Genomic DNA, 22,685 nt, shown 5'->3' with positions numbered 1-22,685 from the left:
GCAGATAAGGTTTGATACAGTGCAGGCATGCAAAAATCTACATGCGGCAAATGTAAACTTCATAAACGGATGTTCTGCTCCCGCAGACTGCACGATGCCTCCTGATACAAAAACATTCAAAGTGTACATTTACTCATGTATGTGGAAAAACTAGAAAGAAAAAAAAAAAACCACAGCGTGACTGCAGGCATCCGCTGTGACTCCCTCCATGTCTTTACAGATGTAAAACAACCATAACTCTGCGTCAAACACGCTCCGTGGCAGCTAGCCCAACAGACGAGACCATATGCCACAGGCTCAGTATGTATTCAGCATAAGTAAATCCTGCAGCAAACCGGGAGAGGTGCTTTAAAAGTTCAGACTGGGATATCATGTACATCAGGACAAAGAAAAACACTCAACAGAAGATGTGGCCATGTTTTCTAAATGAAACTCTTTTTTTTTTTTTTTTTCCCTATAGGAACAGCCACTGTACCGTGACGGACTTCTGCGGGATTCATTTGCTCACTAAAAACTATTATCCTGGAAAGAAAAATCTGCGCGGTCAGTTTTGTTGTTAGGAATACACAGGGACAGCAAAAAAGCAGTACAACCATGTAATCTTATCTCAAAGATGACAGCACTGAAGAGCTGGTAGCTGCCACGAAAATAAACCAACCCCATGTTCTTAAATTTGCCCATCTAAACTAATTCTACCCAATGACAATAATTCTCTGTATAGCTGTACCAAATGAAGTATTTCACTTTTTTCATTGGAACAAAAATTTGGTATTCTCTATCATACATTGTTGAAACTGGCTCATTATTAGTTTTGATGGTGATGAAGATAATTCGGATTTACATTGAGATGAATCGAGTATCCATTGTGAAAAATTATACAAAACAATGTAGCTATATCAATAACAATTGAATGAACTATAGGATTTAATAATATACAAGTTCGAAATCCAAGCCATAGCGTTTAACATCAGTCAGAACTCAGTGATTTCAACAATCAGCCTCACCATCACAGAGATGTGCAGGATGCGGAGTTCTTCCTTCGTGGAGTCGTTGGCCGGGTCCTCAGTCGGCTCTGGGATGCTCAGGCCTCCGTCTTGGTGATGGATGTGAAAGAGCAAAGTGCCATTCTCCAACCACTGCTGTCGCCAGCGCACCAGAGGGATGTCCTCCGAGTTCCCAGAAATCTCTGACAAACACAAGAAGACACTAAATGAGAAGCTGTGTCACCAAACAATCTTGGATTCATTGAAATCTACCAATTTACCAGAAAATAATGTACTTAAATGTTTGATAGCTTTCTTATGTGGACCTAAACATGCCTTGTTATGCCAGGCTCAATATAAACAGTTACATTAATAATTAAATGTTCTTCATCTTTTTTTAGACAACTGATGAAAATTGAATTGATTCTTGTCAAATACTGATCTAATTGCTTTTTTTTATTTTCCACATTAAAACACATTCTAAATATATCTGCACCAGAAACTCAAAACTCTGAGGTTTGTGTGGCTCTAAAATGAAGCTCACAAAAGTGACATTAACCTAAGTGTTTACGATATGGACAAAAGGCAGAACAAAAAAAACTCTTGCACATGGATCAAGGCAGAAACAACACAGTTGTTTAAAGATGCCACCAATCAGTAAAGCCATTGTTCATATTAATGTCTGCTGGCTCATGTCATTTCAAGCTGGGAACCAATCAATCTCAGACACAATAGGCAAATCAAAAAAAAAAAAAGAAATTACACAATAAAAGAATACATTTCTCACTTTTCTGTGCTCGTTTAGTATACTCATGACTCCTGACTTCACCCACAGCCACTCCTCCAGCTGGTATTATTTATATGCATGACAGACAGAAATAAAATTCCCCCCCCCAAAATGATTAAAGCTAAAACAGATAAAGATGAGTAAACAGTGATTTTGTGGGAGCAGCAGAGCATGAGAAACATCGTGCTTCGTGTCATACCTCAGTTCTCCAGACAATCCATTCTACTCCTGGCTGTTTGAAGTATTAGCAACGCACACCAAAACACACATAGTGGAGAAATGGGAAATATTATAAATGCATGACGGGGCTTTATGGGTGATTTTTCCTGTATTGTGAGTGTTAGGAGACGCACAGATGCATAAGGCTCGTAAGTCATGAGCGGCGCTGGAAGGCATAAATCGAAACCGAGATCACTGAAAGTGATTACAGGAACTGAATCCCACCTCAAAGTGTACTCATTCAACAGCGCAACATTCTGACAAGTTCGCTGCTTAGCGGTGCTTTGATTTTGTATGTTCTGACTTAGAGAAATATCATGAATGATCATGATTTACTTAACAATAAAAGAAAAAAAAAACCTGCCAAATTTAGTGAATAAAATGGAAGGAAAAAAATGTGAAAGGCAAGGCCTATTCCATGTTGTGAAATCTAACACAAGCATACAAATCTGTATTAACATTATTAGAATATGTATTCATTCAGGTATGCACAAATAATTCCAGACTCATGATTATTATTAGTCACACACAAATGTCAATACATATCCAGTCAAAATCATTTTCTGACATTTGACTTTTATATAATATCCTCACAAGGTGTGATATGTATGTGGGGGTTTTTTTCCTGCAAATTACCAAATGACTCCAGCAGTATTTATGCAATCAATTTCCTTCCTCTGGATTTGTAGTATCAATTTTCATAGCATGCATTTCCTTTCAGCGTTTTCCCATTGGATATTGCATCACCTTCTTCCAACTCCCCCATCTCCTCAGTTATCCCCCCGATCGCCTTCATCTGCTCCCTCACTGCATCTGTGGACACCCACACTGGCCTTCCTCTTGTCCTCATGCCTGGCAGCTCCATCCTTAGCCTCTTATTTCCTCCACACTTTCTCCTTTCATACGTGACAAAACCATCTTAGCCTCGTATCTCTCACTTTCGCCAAACTGTCTGAGCCGTTCCTCTTATGTAGTCATTTGTAACCCTGTCCATTCTGTCCGGTGAAAACCTCACCATCCTCAGTTCTGCCACCTCCAGTCCAACCGCCTGTCTTTTGTTCAGAGCCACTGTCTCCAGACCTTTTCCATCAACCGAGAAGGGATGACTTCGCTATTCCCCTAAATCATCATCATGTTTAGTTGTTGTACCCGTCCTAAGAATATTCTATATTCCATAGACTGGCCCTGGTATCTGAACACTGAAATATGTGCCTGTGTTTTTTTCCCTTTATCACAAAAACACACTGCATCACAAAGAGCTGCCTTTATCAGAATAATTATTCCTTCCTTGTACACAACTGGGAGCGGACAGCTTTGCATTCCTCACTTGATTTAATGCACCAAAATTTGTGAGAGTAGGCTACCGGTCCACGCTCGTTTTGAAGCATCACACTCAAAGAGACAGACAGTCGGATATGAGCAGGAAATCCGAGGTCATATTTTCTTTTAATCATCTTAAAAAAATAACACACCAAATGCTACTTCACAAATCTACCAGATTGGCCACATCAAAGGTAAGAAATATCCAACAAAGGCAAGATATTAATGCGTGCACGAATTAATATTTAAGAAGCCATTGGATTATCCCGAGAAAATGTTTTCACCGTACATCAATGTCACATTAAAAATAAAGTGCTAATTTGTTGATGTTATTTTTTCCAGCACCTTTTTACTTTGTGAACGCTGATTTATGGATTTTATTATCGCTGGCTGGGCCAGAGATTCCTGTTTAAATCTCTGGTTCGAAATTAGCACATTGAGTCGTATTTAATGCCACCATTTAAAGTATGGTACACAGCGCACATCCTTATATAGCTTATGGATTAGCTTGGAAACTGCCGCCACTGAAATAGACTATTACACTAATTGCTGGCCTACCCGAGTGCCGCACACAAATATATTACCCAGATATATGATACTGCAATACAAACAATCGAATGATTTAAAGCTAATTTTACACACAAATGCCACAAAGAACTTAACAGAGCAGGAAGGCTGAGCACAATGCAGAGCTGAGAGGAGTGGAGGGGGTGCGCTGAAGGGACACAGACCATTAGAGAATGGTCCATAATTGATCAAAGTCCGTACTGTGTGCTGGTTTATCCGTGCGGCAGAGCAGCGGCGGTTGCAGGGAGATATCGCAGTCTGTAAATAATAATGAGGATTAGGCCTGATCAAAAGAAAAAGCCCAGAACTGAATGACTAAAGTAGTAATTTAAGGCACTGGCATTAGCTTGGGAGACGAGAAATAGGACAGGAACAATGTCTGTGAAGCCGGGGGGGGGGGGGGGGGGGGGGGGGGGCTACAGAGAAGTGCTGAGGTAGAGCGGGAAAACACCCCACGCACCCGGTGCAGCAAACCCAACGCATCACTGTGCAAAAATCAGTAAACACAGACGAAGCCCATGACACACCAGACCATTACACTGATTACTGCTGATGGTGTGGCTGCAAGCAGAATTTATCTGCTGATCACAGGCTTTTACATGTTGTGCAAAACTTGAGAGTTACACAACCTTTGCACCTGCGCTGGGTTATAAATTCTCATCTTTGTTGGATTTCTCTGCACATGTGCTCAGTGTTTCCATCATAATGGCAGAAATCATTCCAGATCGAAGGCCACATCCTTGTGCGCCCGGGTGCCTACTTAGTTACAGCGGAAAGATCAATGTTGCACATTAAGGTTACCTAACTAGTCAGTGGAAGCGTCGGCAGTGGCTAAGAAAAACTGCCTCTGTGATCTCAGGTGGACCCTTCTAGGATACCATTAATTCATTTTAAGTGAACAAACCCAGGGCACTTTAAGAGAACAGGACAGATGTTTATCTGGCAGTAAAGGTCCTATTGTGAAAAAAGTGTAAGATCAGTCTGTGAACATCAATATGACTAACACTTCCTTAAACGTCTTTGAGGGAGATTTACAGGCTTGCTCACAATCAGAAGACCCTGGTAAAAAAAAAAAAAAAAAATATATATATATATTGTCTATTTCTCTTTTTTTATTCCTTTTCATTAATCCATTAATTTGACAGCAGTTGTGCTTTAAATAAAATAAAATAAAATAAAATAAAATAGGCCTAAAACCAGCTAGTCTTTAGAAGCTTTCAGATGTTACTGGTCAATTCTGTAATTTCACAAATTTCACAAAGAAATCTGAGTTAAAATGAAACTGATAAACAAACTGAGAAAATGTAAATTGACTGAAAAGCCAGAAACATTAAAATACACTCAATAATTCAAAATAAAGGTTCTTATGTATGGGGTTTGTGTGTTTTCTCAAAATACTGTGGATCCCTCCTGCAACTGCATGCATGTCAGTTAATTTGTGAAATTAAATTACCTATTGGCGTGACTGCCTGGGATTGGCTCCAGATCTCTACAACTCCAACTTTTGATGAAGTGGGTGTGAAAGAAGGGCATATCAGGCACGTATCTGAAATCAACTGACCTTTGAACTCTTTCCTGGGTTGGTAGGAGGGAGAATTAGTCAAAGACTTTTAACAAACTTTGTGAGAGACATCTGTTTCCATAGAAATCAACACAATCCTTAAATTTTCTTCTACATTTTCAAATGGAATTTTGAGAGAAGTGTCTGTACAAGTGTGTGAAAGGATCCTTGAGAACTTCAAAGGAAGTGGGTTTAAATGAGAACTGCTTTGACTAGTGTTAGATTAATTAATAGCCCATTTGATTCATTGATTCTTGTTCATGTTTGTAGTTTCTCGACTTTGGATCTAAGGTCAATAGTGACACAAAGGTGCCCATACTTTGGTTTTCAAGAACATCTGAAGGAATGGTGACATGCCAAACACCCAGCAGATACTACTGTTGTCATAATCCCTCTTTCTTTGTTGTTTGTTTTTGTATTTACTTCTTTTTTTTTTCTTTTTTTTTCAAACTACCAAACTAACTGAATTACATCATATATAAATGGCAGACTCATTTTCTATGTGCCACCTATGTAACTACTTTCCTGGCTTTAACTATTCATGTTAAAAGCAGACACCATTAATATTTCGTGCACATGCTGTACATGCAAATTATTACAATAGAGCACTTCACCTCATGCTGTGCGAGTTGCACACCTTCTTTGTCAGACAGGCCATTACACTGATTACTGGAGAAGGAAGCACTCGCGTTCTGGATAATAGCCATATCCCTTATATAGATTATAACCTGTTTACAAACCAAAACACTTAATGCTTTCACTGTGACAAAGCAGTGCTTGTGTGTGCATGTGTGTGTGTGTGTGTCTGTAATTGTGAGAGAATAACAAGGTTTGGCTTGACAATAACTGATGCCCTCATGCCGCAGAGGAGCGGGGGTTTCCTCTGCCCATAAATAAAATTTAAGAGTCCCGACTGGTTTTAGCCTAAATGCAAATCATGTGCCAGCGTGTGACAGGGCACTTTTTAAAAAGTGTGCGCCCTCTCCCTGGGGACTAGTTTGCCATGAGAGCTGGATTAATGAGGCTGCCGCTGTACCTGCACGGGACCATACAGTGCCACCCAGCAGAGACGCAAGAGAACAAAAGAATAATAAAAAAAATAGAAGTGCATAAAGAGCAATTGCAAAAAAAAAAAAAAAGGGACAGAGAGAAAAAACGGGTATGAGATGAAGAGAGCAGCCTCCGACCAACATTAAAATAAATCAAAGTAATCTGATTACATCGTATTATTAGTTTACCTCCTCTGAATGCAGATTCACCGAACCATTTAGTTTGAAGGAGCTTCAGTGGATTTAGAATTCAATTGAGCAGCATGCAGCTCTCTCAACTCAAACCTTTAATCCAGGCATAAACGAATGGAGAGGACCACCGCAGAAGACCACCGCACGCTGCATTTTAACATATCCCAAGTTATAGATGGACCACCAGAATGTGATTACATAGAGCGCTAGTCACTCGTGCACATTATACTATGTGTGCATTGTTAGCAGGTAGATTGAATTGCATTCAATTAGGTAAAATCCCGTTCTCTTTCTTCCAAGTCACGAGTCTCACACACCACTGCTTACTCAACCACAACTGATATAATTAGAAATTTCTCATGGGGAATTTGGGAATTAAAAATGAATTTTACACTTACTGTGGTGAGATTAATGCAACGTGATGGCGGCAAGCAAGCTACAGAGAAGCAGTCTGTCTGGTGCAGTTTAGGGGACGTGCAAGCGGGGGTGAAATTCTTTTTGGGGCAGAATACAGCAATATAACGCTGTCAGTTTTTAGCACCCAGCAGGGAGGTTTTGTTCTGTTTCAGGCAATAACATCAGAGTGAAGTGTCAGTGGTGGAATAAAATCATTCATCTTGGTGGAGACTGCTTGTGGATAAGATAGGGGACTGAGTGGTAAACCAGAGTAACAACAGATTCCTACAGGCCCTCTGGGATCTTTCAGACTAGAACTGCTACTAACAATATTACCAGGCTGTCTCTGGGACTTCTGTTACGAGAGTTGACTGCGTATCAATATCATAATAACACTTTACACAATTTACTTTTAGTTGCAATGATGTACAAAAATATACTTGGATTTTATGTTTGTACTTGAAATGGCACTGTACACAGCCATGATGGAGCAATTCAGTGTTATATATAGTACACCAAATAATCATTACGATCAACATAAAACCATGTGCATGCACACACAGACAAATCCTTAATTCCAAGCCAAAATGACAATGATGATAAAGTTTCTTAATATATGCATTTCTGCAAGAACAAAGATGAGCCATAACATTAAGACCAATAACTGAAGGAATAAAAAAAACCCTGGCTATCTCTTTAACATAAAACCTGTTTTTCTTTGTTTCCTGGTGTTCTGTGATCCTAAATAACCATTGCATCTCTTGTGGGGTGTACCCGATCTGCAGGGGTCACTATCTACCAAGTGTAATTGGAGAGAAATGGAAAACCTGTGCAGAGTCACTGGAAGCTAAGACTCATTGATGCACATAGGCAGTGGGATTTGATCGAAGCGACGTTTGCATTGTCTGTCAGCTCACTGCAGAAGGTGAAGCTTGTAAAGCGGACTGCAGGAATATGTTCTGCACCAACGCCACATTGGATGAAGGCCTGCTTCTCCTCCAGTGAATTCACTTCTACTGTGAAAGGAGATCTTTACAAGCTTAAACTGGTCATGAAGTGTTCAACACGTTTTCAGAATGTTCAAAAACAAAACATGTTGTCTAGCAATGAGGTGGAGAAAAGAGCTGACTTGTGGCCTAAATAGCAGACACATCCAGTGCCGTTACAATTTTATTACAATATTTTAGCAATGAAATGCTTTTTAATGCGCAAAAATAACAGAACCCATAGTATCAAGAAAATACAAAATGAACAATTAGAATCGCAACACAAACAAGAATATGCTATCAGTAGAGGCATAAATAGAAGCCACACCCACAGTGTTATCTGAAAAAGAGCAAATCACAAATCTTGTGTCTGCAATGACTCTCCCAAAGGTTTAGATGCCATAACTGTATTCTCTCTCTAAAGTGTGTTCCACAGCGGCTGCGATAACAATCGCCACACAGCGCGGTCACCCGAGGGCAAAGTGATAAGCAGAAATTACTTGTGAGCTGTTGATTCTGAATTCCCCAAACTTTGCAGGAATAAACGACTATTAAAGGAATGCTGTATTCTCGAGCTGACAGCCCCGAGGCAGAGACAGAAAGAGAATGGGGGAGGGGGGCGCTCGTTGCTAATTTCCAGATCATTATTCCAACGTGACCACATGGAAGTCGTCCTTCAAGCTTGTCCTTCAACAACACCAAAGTAGAGCTGATTTTTGAGGGGGCTGTGAAGTGCCCACTTTACCCTGTAAACAGGACATTTTAGTCACAAAAAAGGGCAGGAGACCATTTTGACATATAAAACCGTTCAGTCTTCTATCTTTTGGCGCTATATTGTTGTCTGGAATATATGTTGTGACCTTTAGACAATGTGATTGTCTGTTACATCAAATGAAAGTCATATTTGAATTAATCAAACAAAACGAAAGCCACACTGTGAGCAGACTGTAATATCTGCACGCCTCTGCTTTTATATTTGAAATTCTTCAGAGCAGGATATGAGATCATCCAGAGTCCAATAAAGCTAGAAAATAGAGACTATTTTAATAAATATCAAAGGGAGCCGTTTAGCTGGAAAGCCTAAGCAGTGTCCCTTTTGTAAATACAGATATAAATACAGATATAAAGTATATGGACAACTAGTGCATATTAAAACTATAATCTGAGAGACCAACACAATTCCAATTACGAGGCTTCTACTGTTTTGGTTAGACTTACAGGTGTACGATACATTACAAGGTGTTTTTTTTTTCTTTGAAATCATGATATCAACATCTTAACTGTGCAATATACATATTGCTCTCCTCTCACTACTGCCCTGGTTTAAAGGTGCTGTAGGCAGGATTCCGCATCTCTGCCATCTTGCTTAGGATTACCTAAGCAAGATGGCGATTTGACCCATCTAAGATGGCGATTTGAAACCCAGCACAGCCAATCCTGTCCTGTTTTCTCTGACATCACGCCCTCAAACAAGTTAAACCCCACCCACAAGAACGTGCGACGAACGCCCCTCAACCAATCACGGTTAGAGCCTCATGGGCTCTTCTGATTGGTCAAAGATACCTGGAGCTGTCGAGATTCCTTTTCAGCTCAGAACAGAGACAGACGGAAACGCTGCGCCCTCGCGGTAGTGCAATTATGCTACACTTGTAAAGGACTATCAACGGATACTCTAACATTTAATCCAAAGAAAACACAGAAAAATTAGCATTGCCTAGCAAAATCCTGCCTACAGCACCTTTAAGTGGTTAAATGTTCACAGAAATGCAGGCGGCCATCAACACCAGGAATTCCCCGATATTTTGGTGCAGACGCAAAGAAAACATATAGCATGGAGAATATGATATCGGCATGATGGCAGAGCACAAGTCAATGATTGGTCAGGCTAGCTCAGAATTAGAAGCAAGGAAGAATAAACAGTGCGATCAACACCTTCATTAACAAACCAATGTGGCATGTTTTGGGTTCGTGTTTGTCCATCCGATACTGACATACTGTATGTGAAGCCGGACTGATATGAAGTCTGACAAATGAGGTCATTGTACATGGATACCAACAAAAAGCTAAATCATGAATCTTTACATAAAATTTGAACTCTTCCAAAATAATGGCAATCAGTGTAGCATGAATACTGCAGTACTTGCAGTGCGTTGTGCAATAGAAAAGAACCCCATGATATGGAGACGCACCTGGTTGAAGTGACATCTCAGACATTTCTTTATTTCTGAATATTTGTCAGATGTGATTTATGTTGCAATATGCATCCTGGCAAATGAACTCAAAACTGACAAATGTGTACTTTGGCTCTCTCATCAGTATCAACACGATCCTCCCAATAGCGGTCACATTGATTTGGCTGCAGAGTAGTTCAAGCTCTGAGACTTTGGCCTCGCCTACTTCCACAGCCATTGTGTGAAACTGCCAAAAACCTTTGTGCAAGAGACTCAAAAGCTAAACGTTGGCCCTTACAGCCTAATCAGTCATTGTAAAAGTGTCTTCTGAATAACAAAGTGGATTATTTGGCACAAAGAAGAACTACTCAGCATGTCATTTGGATGTGTAGTGTTTATGTACCTTGAGCTCCCTCCAGATCCTGGCCCTTATAAGGAAACATTAATGTTTTCAGTATTCAGCCAGCTTTATTTTAAGATTAAACAGTGGCATGGAGGTGGGAAGGATATATTGTTTTGATTCTGATATCAATCAAAGCATCCCTTTTTTTCCCAGCTTTTAGGCTCCAGAACTTACTTTTCAACAGTTTCATCATACCTTGCAATATATTTCAGCATGTGTTGGTTCTCAGCTAACAACAGAGGGCAGATGCATGCAGTGATTTATATCGCTCAAGGTGGTTTATCTTTATGCTGAGTCATTACTCAACCCAGCACACGAAAAACAGTTTTCCCCCCGCCTGACAACATGCTGGTCGGGGCCATAATGCCCTGTGCTGTGAATTTTAATTTGGCTCCATCTGTAATCAGCTTGCAGTCTGCTCCACTGCTTTTAGAAAGATAAACACAAATACAACTGGAAAAAAAAAAAAAAAGTTTTTCAAGCTTTTAAAGAAAAAACATGTTGACAAACTACTGAGACCATCATATTGATTTCACAGCTTGAAGATCCACAAGACAGAACCAACATAGTAATGAACTTTTGAACAGTTGGGAAGAGAGTGAAAACCAAAAATATCTTGAAATCATAAGTCACGTAACATATTGATATCTGTTGGTCTGATACTTTGATATATTGCTTCGTGTTGGGAAAAAAGGACAAAGTAACACCTTGAGCAGAGATTTAAATGTTAGTTCATCCCAGCAGCTGATGGGGCTCAGTGACATGATATTGACAAGAATTCAGAACTAATGAGACAAGAGAAAGGATCTGTTTAAGGGAGATGTGGAGTTAAACAACGGTCTGGGTGGAATGCTGCTTTCAGGAGCCTGTTTACCCAGTGGGAGATGGAAGAAGTGGGGAGGAGACCATATGGCGGTGGAGTTGTGTGCTTGTACTGGGATTTAACAACACCAGAGTGAGGGGTGTGTGTGTGTGTGTGTGTGTGTGTGTGTGTGTGTGTGTGTGTGTGTAAGACATGGCGATGGCTGAAGCTATTCTGCTCACATCCTCATGCGGTGTCAGGAGGAAGCTGCCCTCTCTTACCTCTCCTCTCACAGTCATAGCAACTGGAGAAGGGGAAGATATCAGAAAAGGGTTGGGGGAGCATTATAATCGAAAAGAGTGTAATGGGAAGAGTAGAGCGAGAGCTTTAGTGTACAGGTTGGATCGTATGAAGAGGCAGGCAAGAGAGAAAAACATGGAAAAGATAAAGAGTTTGTTTTTTTTTTTCTTTTTTGATAGGAGGGCTAATCTAAATTCAAACTTCTGGGTACGAACGGCTCCAGCTCCTCCAAACGCACAAGTTTCAAAAACTGAACAACACGGGCATGTATAAGCAGAAATCCAATAGCGTCTTGGATCATTATCAAAGACCTCTCTCTCACCAACAACCACACTAGAAAAGTCACAACATGGGAAGAAAAACCCAGGCAGCTTGAATTCAAATGCTTTGGAGCATGTAGGGGGGAAAATTATCTGTGGCAGTCTCATCTGCATGATGACTCCAGTAAGTAAACAGCATGATTACAAAGAAACCTTGATGTTGGTAGCAAAATGATCCAGAGATTCATAAATAAAACACATTTGGTGGGTGAGAAAAAAAAAAAGCCTGAAGAAAGCTTTTAGCTTTTCTTCTTGTTTGTCTTGTACCAACATGACTGGATCATTCATCTCCTGACTTCTTACAACCAACAGCCCAAAGTGAAAGATCAAAACAAAAGAAAATAAAGAGAACAAAAGCCAATGACAGAGACAAACTCTCCCATATCCCCTGGGAACACTTTTGGCCTCATTTTAAGGTGTTCCTCGTTCAGTCGTACCAATTTTCTACATGAATGAGAACAGGAAACGGAGCAATCAATCAAAGTCAGTCGGTTTCCTAACGAGGTTCCCAACATGGGACTCTACATATTAACCAAGACAGCCAGCAAATGGTAATTTAAGATAGCTTGAGAAGTTCTTCTTTTAAAATTTCATGTTAGATGATTATGTATGGGACACGGAGCGTGGAGGACGGAGGGAATTGTCCACGTCAAGGTGAGCTGAGATCACAGGAGGCTCCGCCGGCAGCTGCTGTAAAACACAAGGAGCGCTCGGTTTGATGAAATTCAACAAGACTGACCCCACTTGGTTGTGATTAGAAATTCCACTTGAGGAAAGTCACGCACCCTGCAGAGTTCTTTTGTGAATGTGATCACACAGATGAATCCCATTAAAAGCGAGGCAGACCAGATGGATGGCATTGTTGCCAAGTCTGGAAGCTTCAAAAACTGTTTAGACAGGTTGCTAAGCTGTTTAAATGAAAACCGCCGATGCATCACTCTACATGGAAGCAAACTAAATACAGCCGGGGCCGCTAACTCTGCAGCTATAGCTTTCTTTGGCTCTTTCTGTCTGATCGCACAGAGCGCAGCGAGTATCTCCACAGCAAACATCCAGATGATTTGTTGTCTTCTTTCACACTTCTCCAACCAACCATGCGTTTGCTTTCTTTCAACATAGGAGTTCTGTATTCATCACAATCGTTACCAATATAAAATAGGCTCACCCTAACCTGAACATTTGGCTTTAGGCAGAAGAAAGTGAGATCAAAATGCGTGATGTTGTGCTTATACACCAACTTTACCAAAGTAAGATTATGTAACACAACTTGACACAAGCTAACCAACATAAATGAACTAAAACACACATATTAATCATTAGTTTTGGAAAAAAAACTCTACAAATCTAAAAATCTACAAAGACAGTCTGTTCACAAAGCTGTGTGCAGCACACTCACAACATGAGAGGAAAAAGAAAAGAAAAAGTAAAAAAAAAACCTCAGAATGTCCATGATTGCCTTGTGAGCCCCTTTCAGTAAGTCAACACACTCTTCTATTTCTTCATCCCACCCCATCCTTACAGCCTTTGTATCTGGCTTCTCTTCACCCACCGTGTTGTTTACACTCCGGTCGCCAATGCCGGCAAGTTTCCAATGGCTGCTGTCCCGTCTGGACCAGCATCCAGCAGATAAATCAAATCACAAACCAAGGTTTAATTGTCTGAATTCAAAGAGCCACCATTTTTATAGTGTAATTGACTGAGAAATGAATGATTCATTAGTGGCACACCTAAAGCCGCAACTTTTTCATCCACATCTCTGCTAAACTAGGTTTAAGTCAAAGATTGATTTTTGTTCCATTTTCTTCTTGGCGGTATACACAAAACAACTTTTTTCAGTAAAGTTTGGCCTTAAGCCACACTTTGATCGCCATCTGATTACAGCCCAGTACTGATATTGTCCATTGTGTGCTTTCATGCAGACATGTTCGACATTATCAAACGACAAAGATGCCTTCATATTGACCGGGCTTGCTTTGATACAACTTTGGAAACTTTTTTTAACAAAGCACAAGCAAAAGAAAAACTTCAAGAACGTTGCTTCCAAAACACATCAGTGGAGCCATTTACACTCCTGTGAACGGCACACAACATTTCAGTTTGGCTGCATTTTACATGTTTGGAGGTACAAAATGTCTGACACATAAGAAAATGGGTGAACAAATACCTTAAGTCACCGTGACACAATGAAAACACACTCTCAGCAGCAGATTCCGCCACATTATGAACCAAAAATAGAGGCTCTCCATGCCATGAATGGATGATATGTACTCTTTTTCCACAAACAAAGAAGCCCTCTGTCAACTTATAGCACAAATTCAATCGTTACCTCCATGTAGAATGAGATTAACGAAGCAGCCATTCACACAGGGCTGCTGCTCTCCTGTAATGCAGCAGTCTCATCTCGGTGTTGACTTAATTCAACATGCACATCAGCCTTCGTGAAGAAAGCACGCGCTGTGCAATGAACCAAACAAACACCAAAGCCATTTGCCATCCTGAGACGAATAGCAATTACGATTTCTGTTATGTCTCATTGGTTAACCCATTTGTTCTTCTGCAGAGCCACAAGTATGGAAAACAGCTTAATCTCCGCGTGTGAGTGATGAAGAAATATATGTTGAAGGTGGAAAAGATTCTAATTCCCATTTCCCTCACATCCTGCTACAATTAGCTACAGGAGGAAGTTCACACTTCATGCATTGTACTTCTATTTTTGTAGCATTTATGAACCACTGTTTTGCCATGCTTACAGACATGTTTTTATTTTTTTATTCCATATTTTGCTCTATGAAATGATCACTATTTTTTCAAAAAATGTTCTCTACCCATTTGCTTGTCTGGTCTTCATCAGGTCAAACAACCTCTGCCGAAATTCCACTTGAGGAAAAAAAAAAAAAAAAGAAGCAAAAATGCAATAGCTGAGAGAAAACAGTTAAAATGACCCCGTAACTCAAGTCACCTTGAATACTTAAACAAGGTGTTCCGTAGGGATTGCAGGCCGCTCCCAAAAGGCAATTTAATATGCTTGCTGAGTAGCACCAGTACTCCAGCATTGCCTGAGTAAGTAGTTGCTCTGCCTCTTCATGCTGAAAAGTACACAGCTGAAAAACTTGTGATTTCAGTGGCAGAACAAGCTGTGTGTCATACAAGCAGAACAAACAGCTTTTCATTACCAAAAGTATTTGTTCACTGAGAATGTTTCACCTACTCACCGGCCAATTTATGGAAAGCAAAATCATGTTCTCTTAAAACAATCAATGGTGGTTAAATGTTCTCAGTGTGGACCAAAGAGCAACTCTGGAGTAGAGGAATGGCTAGTCTGACTTGGATTATTTCGGATTTGCTTAAAACTGGCAGCATGATGGTGAACTATCCTGGTCAGAAAATAAGTGGTGGAGATGTGGGTGCTGAGCTGGAGGCAGGCTGCTGCTTAAGATGCCCGTTAAACAAGAATTGACTGCAAATGGAGAGCTGTAAACAGCTGTTTGGAGTATTCACAAAAAAAGAATCTTCCATATTGGTAAAGTTTTTATAACCACAAAAATGAAACCTTTTGTCACAGTTGTGCTGATGCAATCTGCAGAAACAAGGAGAGACCGAGTAACCTGCCAGGAATATGACCTTGAGGTTATTTGATTAGCCAACACAGCAAGTTGAACCAGGATCACCTCTTATGTATGGAGCACAAGCATGGGGCTCGTCCGATGAGCAGGAACATGAATGTGTGAGTAAGTTGGTTGATATTTCAGTGGTAAGGTTACAAGTTTTTTTTTTTTTTTTTTTTTTTTTTGTTAAACCTGTTCTGGTTTCTCAAACAAACCCAGCACTGTAAATTGTCTGCACTGGAACCTCAGCTATATCAACAAACAGGAAGCAGTCCCATTAAATGTCTGAGTTATTTCACGCAGCATTCAAATCACTCCAAATAGTTTAAAATGGCCCAAATAGCAGGAATCTAATCTGCACTGTCTATAATGTCCCAAAGTATGAGTCTCTTGACGATACACAAAGAGGGAGAGAATAAAGAGATAAACGAATAACAAGCTGAATGGGATTCTTCTCATTTTTACATGCTATTTTCTGGAAACCCAGACAAGACTTTGCTAAATTAATGTAATAGAAAAGCTGTTTATATAACTCACGTCTGGTTTTCAAAGCATACAGTGACACGAGATAAACTCAGCCGCTGAAGTTCAAACTGAAGCCGTTCCCTGAATTCTCACCATACTCATTTGTGCGCCAAAATTGATTATTTCAGTGGGTAAACAAAGTAACGGTTGATCGCTCAAGCACAGCAGAAGCAGTATGTGGCTGATACAGAGTAACCCTGAGAAACACATGTTGACTGCAGAGAGCGTATATGTATAAAATAAATGACTCTTCGACTCCGTTTTTATCTCTTGCACAATGCTTTGAGAAACAATTCTCCTGGAAAAGAAAACAGCGAACTCTTTGAGTGGTCTGTCGACGGCTTTAGATGAAAGCTGTTCAGAGAAAACATGGAGCAGAAGAATAATAAAGATATTAAATTGAAAGTAAGTGGGGGGTTAGTTATTTCCAGCCTGAGCGTTGATCCCCTGCTACTACTGGCTTTGGTGGGTAGGTGGTTATTAAAGGTGATTGCAAATCTCACAGAGTGAGAGAGGATTATTTCTTTGGGGTTTCCTCAAAATAATCTGCAATAATTTCTTTCATTAGGCCCACTATGCATAAGAGATAAAATTACCTCTGCGTTGGTGTTTTACCGTTGCATGTATTTGGATCGCTTTTCCTGACGAATTAAAAAACAAAGGAAAAAACACTGCACATCATTATTATACCACAACTATAGGGATATATACCAAACATAGCATGAACCTTGGTTTCCTATGATTTGCCTGATATATCCACCCAGCATTTCATGAGGTTGACTCCCTCAGTCAAATACGGCGGCACAACATCTGTTCTACGCCATGCATGCTAACAGCATGCACAAAGCAACACTTCTCAATCCAACTGCAAATCAAAGGTCCATATTTTTAACATTTGAAAGCAAAACCTTCAGGAAAAAAAAAATATAATGGCTGATGTGATGTTTAATAATTCAATTGTACAGGTTTACCTATTAAATGGCCAGTGAGTCTGTCTCTGTAAGATTTCACAACACGCACAATAAAACCAGCGAATAGATCCTGTTGTGGCTATAAACTATAATTGAACATCTACATTAGACAGACATACATGGGCAACCGTGAAATCGCAGCAATTTAAAGTTAATTGCATCGTTGTCGTTTGGAGCAATCAAGAAAACATTCCTGTTAGTCTGACCTCTACCGAGAGCGAGAGGCGAGTGGCGACTGCTCCTCCACCGAAAATTAGAAGATGCACCACAACTATAAATAGTTCGCAAAACCGCTACGGAACCGGCCAAATGACCACATCTGACCAGAGTGATCTGGTTTCAGGAACAAAATTGACCATTACAGTTTTAAATGGTACTAAACACCTTGTTGAACTTTTTTTCTCCTCACCAGTGGAAAAGACATACGATGTTAAACGGGTTGTGCAGTACAGGCCTGTTTATGTTCGGTGAGAGATAAATATCAAACCCCAAAGAAATAAAAGCACTGTGCTTTAACCATGGAAAAAAAAAAACAAAAAAAAAACTGTCTTTTATCCCTTGTACCATTGCATTGTTCTGTCCATTGAGCTACAATCTACGATCTGTTTCATCCCACTTCAGTAAAAAGCACAGCTAAAGGAAAAGCATTGCAATTTGTATAATCCATGACTCTGGAGTCAGCTGAGCCCCCTCACGCCATGGCCATCCACTGGAAGGCTGGCTTTAGACAAAACATCAATGCAGTATGGATCGAATAACAATGTAAGCTGCTGAGTGTAGCAGGCTCCACACTAAAAAGTAAAGGCCCAACACTTCTAATACCAATAAAAAAGAAATGCAGGCTTTGACACGCATTGATTTGATTACATAAAGGAAGGTGCGGTATATTAAATTTACAGTCCAGGCCTAGCCTTATTTTACAGAAGCTGCAAACCTATTCTTTCCTCAGTTATTCAATTTACAGTAGACTTTGCAATGTGATCCTCTCAGGTGATAAGCTGTTCCACATAAAATGAATATCCTCAATGAAAAAAAAAAAAGAAGGCGAGAATGGGCTGATAGTGCATCTGCATAAATCTGAGATGTATCTAAAATGAATAGTAAGAACTCAGTCTTGCAATTTCCTTCATACACGTCTAAAGTGTAATTGTATTTTTAAAAGGTGTTAAACAATGATCGGAAATCAAACTTGCCTTCACGATATTAACTGCTTCATCTGACACCCAAAATGAAAACCATTTTAATGATTCAACCATTATTTTATCCAAACAATCTTCAATATTGCTTTAGCTTCATAAATGGAAAGATAGAGTGCATGTGTGTCTTGCCAGTGAAATATATTTGCGAAAAATAAACATTCACAATCACAAGTGAACAATCTGAAGTCATATGATGGAAGATAAGACCACAACAACTTATGATTGCAAATAACTATTCAATAATTGATAAACCAACTAGGTTAATTATTTATAAAACCCAGTTTAGCGCAGCATTCCCATTGCACCATGGTTCAATTACTGGTCAACATTTCAAAATAAATTTTCAAAATAAAATAAAAGGCTTTCTAAAAAAAAAAACAGTCATCCTATTTGATCTTGTTTCCTACATATAATTGTCTGCGGGATTTACCTTTCAACATAAAGTCACAAATTAAATCATCTTCAAAATTACAAGAATTGCCCACAGTCACTAGAGACACAGCAGCAGCAGCTTGAGCCCAAGTAACACTAACCATGACAAGTACAATCGGTGGAGTTCCTCTTTAAGTGCCCCGCTAAGAAGAGGGTAGGATTTGTCTCTCCTGCACTGATTTTTCCCTCCACTCCAGCAATCCAAGAGCCAGTTTTCTGGTTGTTCAGAGTTTGTTTTTTTTTCTTTATGGAGTGTAAAATCAAGTTGTGTGACTCCTATAATGGTGTATAAATACAACATGCTCCAGGCGTATTTTGAGAATCCCAGCAGCGTGTGTTGAATGCGGTAAACTTGTTTGCCTGTGTAATCAGGCTGCTAAATTAGCACTAAGCACCCTGAGAGGTGGGAGTGACAATCTGTCAGAATGCTGCGGCCTGACCAGCCGTAACTGGCTTACGCCGGGGCCGCCGCCGCCGCAGCAGCCACAACAGCGGCGGCGAACTCCCGACGCGCTCGGGCTTATCTGGGGCACGCAGGAGGCACAACAATGAACTTATCACCATCCAGCCACTTGGCGGGATGTAGCTGCAACCCCGCCGTGCAGCCCTGACCGCGAGCCGGCTCCGGTTCACTGATCATACACACCAGCAGAACCTAATCTGGGGACAGTGAGCCTTTCAAACCACAGGCTGTGATGCTGGATGGAGAAAGGGTGGAGAAGAAAAAAGAAAAAAAGAAAAAAAAAGAAGAAGTTTTGCCAGGTAATATAAAAAGCTGCTGGTGGGGGGAAAAAAAAAAAACCTAGAGAAAGAAGTTCAATAACTTTGCAGGGACCTCCACACCCTGCATGTCAACTAGCTTCCAGGATTTTGATTGAAGCTCTGCTCAGGCCCGCAGCAGGGCTTTTCTATTCCTTCTTTTTTTCTTTGTTACGGAATCAGTTACAGTGTCACAAGAATACATAAAAGTTTCAGTAGGAGGGCTCCACTGAGGATCTGGGTGGGGGTGGGTTGGGGGTAGAGAAGTCTTTTTGGGACAAAACTCTTATACAAACAAAGATGATTCTCAGTCTATTTGTTGGCTGTGAAGCTTGAAAGCAGCAACAAAGATGAGGTGTCAGAGTGAAAATGAAGAAGCACCGTCCCATACAGCCAATTTCTAAAGCATGCAATGTGATTTCACGTGCAGAATAACAAAACCAGAGAGTTACCTTAATACCCAGACAAACGCATTACTCTCTGACACAGTTACTGTCACCGATATTAGATATTTCACAGCCGCTGCAGACAATACAAAGAAATCTTTCAGGCTTATATATGAGAAACATCACAGCCTTTAAGCCACATGTTATCAGAGTTTTGGGCACAATATTGCCTTCAGTCTCTCTACTCATGTTTTTGCAATCAATTAAACTCACAGAAGCGAATCAAGGTTTGATGAATGGTGTGTGTGCTCACTTACATACATCCCCACTCATGTTCTATTTGAAAAGACAGCACTATTACTTAAGGCTTCTGTACTTTCTGGCGGGCTGATTGTTATTCCATCACGACTGACTCACTCCGTCCTGTCTAGAAGAAAGATTGGAGTGATCGTCACATCAAACGGAACGCTGCGACTCGGCCCTCGCAATCTCGATATGTGGCGCAAATTGAAGGTGATTTTCAATAACGCCAAGCAATGGGTGGATCAGAGTTTTCCTCCTCACCTGACAGGCTGTAATAAAAGAGACCATCTGATGTTCTTTGTGTTTCAAGTGTATCATAGCTTGATTTAAGCCGCCTGCTTGAAGTGCGTTTTTGCCAGCGAGGGCATGATGGATGTAGCAGTGCACATGTGAAATGTTTTTTGATAAGACTCTTAAGATTCTCCACTTTGCTTTTCAATTGCGGATTCAGTAGGAATCTTGTTAAATCCCAGAGTCAAGATAAAGAGGGACTTTCACACTCAAGCTTCTTGACAGCCATCATACTGATATTGACTCTTGATGAGGACTTGATTATCACAAAAAAACATTCACACTTTAAATTTAGATTCTGGGGCCATGAGGTGGTGCAGTATTTTGCAGTCTTGTCACATGGAAGGAAGACTTCAGTTGATTTCCTGTGTGTGTGTGTGTGTGTGTGTGTGTGCGTGCGTGCGTGCGCGCTCTCCAGGTTGTCAAGATCCCTCCTTCCGCTATTCAAAATCTTGTTTGACTTCTACTTTCAGTCTGATCAGCTTTCGCCAATTAGCTTTACACAAAGTATGATTAAGTTTTGCAATTGGAAATGCTATTGTATTCTTTTCATTGAAGAGTGCTCAAAGTAAAATGGCATTGATTAAAAAATGAAGCGCCTTTAATAAATATACATATGAGTAACAGACTGAAGTGAAACTAACAACTAGAGAAGCACAGGAAGAGTGAGCAACAAGCAAAAATATGACTTATTTTAGCCTGTAACAGAAATCTGTCATTGCTTTTGAAAAATTTAAACACCATAGGCTAATGAACACAAGTGAATACAATGCCGTCTCAGGCAGCAAGAACTAAAGCAATTTTAATGTAAGTGTCTAGTCGGTGCCACGCCGTGACACACACTCGACGGCACCTTCTTCAAGAACCCTCAGCTCAGGAACACAACTCCTGCCACAATGCATGTTCCAACTTCAAACTGGACAACAGCCAGATGGAGTTGAAACAATAGAAATGGTGTCATTGTGTCAAACAATCCAATAAAAATCGGTAAAACTAACGACTCTTGTCTGTATTTCAATACTCTAATTGGCCTCCTTTCATCCCAAATCAATCCCGGCACTATAGATTTCAGCAAATGTCACTCAGTCATAAAAAGAAGAAAAAAAAAAAAGAGAGAACTTTTTATGTCTGTAGACTAAGATTCAAAAAATTTCAGTTCAGGGGCCGCACACAGCCCAATTTCATCCCGAGTTGGCCGGACCAGTAAAATAGGGCCATTATAACTTTAAAATTTAAACTTTTTAAAATGTTTCTTCTTTATGACACAGAGTATATATGATGGAAATGTCAATATTTTTACAAAAATCAAACAATTACTATAAAAAAATTACTACAATCTCAACATGAGGTTTGAACTTTTTTTTTTTCTTAATTTAATTGTACAAAATACAGCAAAATGCACCCCCCTCAAAAAAAATCTAATTAATTTAAACAGAACTTATGTTTGGCAGCCCTGCTCTCGTGGGTCGAGAGTGATACAGGAAGTCGAGCTAAATGACTGTGTGGTTGTTTAAAGTGACATGTCACCCAGTGAAAGAAAGGGTGTGGCTCACAGGTGTATTTCCAATAGTTTTAAGGCAACAAGATTTTGCAATAGGGCCTGAATTCTTTTGAGTTCTCCTATATGCAGTGTGGAATTTAACACGCAGTGTCACAAACCTGTTATATTGGGCGATAATGGATTTGATGAAGCCCTCTCAGCTACGCTGAGCATACTATTCCCTGTCCCCCTCTGAAGATGTCATGTTTTCTAGTGAGGTAAAAAAAAAAAAATACAAAAAAATACAAAAAAAGAGAAATAATCGCATGAGCCGACATGGTGAATGATGCCTTTGGGAAACTCAGAACTGTATTTTTCTCTGGAAAATAGTGTTTCACGTTCCCCTGCAGACCGACTCACAAGGAGAAAACTGCTTTGTGACAAGCAGTGTGGAGAAGTACCCATAAATCTCCCAAAATGACACAAGGACTCAACAATCTTGGCTCCAACTACATTGGCTTGCTCAAAAATTGTGGGTGGGGGAACATTCTGGCTCCAACATCACCACCATTGTTGTGTGAATCCTCAAGTAGGTGTTCTGCTCCCTCTAAAACCATCCCGGTGTCTAATCTAAACATACGACCGATTCACTGAAACGTGATCATCGGGCTTGTAATA

General features: G+C 40.2%; 1 protein-coding gene across 1 annotated transcript in view; it reads right to left on the bottom strand.

The window, feature by feature from the left end:
- Nucleotides 1-22,685, bottom strand: part of astn1 (astrotactin 1) — a 337,883-nt gene that overhangs the window by 266,647 nt on the left and 48,551 nt on the right. Inside the window, 1 exon segment of the mRNA XM_030115287.1 lies at nucleotides 1,005-1,186. Coding sequence (XP_029971147.1) covers nucleotides 1,005-1,186 — 182 coding nt within the window.

The sequence above is a fragment of the Salarias fasciatus genome, chromosome 18 (genome assembly GCF_902148845.1).
Source record: "Salarias fasciatus chromosome 18, fSalaFa1.1, whole genome shotgun sequence".
Taxonomy (NCBI): Eukaryota; Metazoa; Chordata; class Actinopteri; order Blenniiformes; family Blenniidae; genus Salarias; species Salarias fasciatus.
Note: the sequence above shows the minus strand (reverse complement) of the source record. Positions and strands in the feature narration are given on the sequence as shown.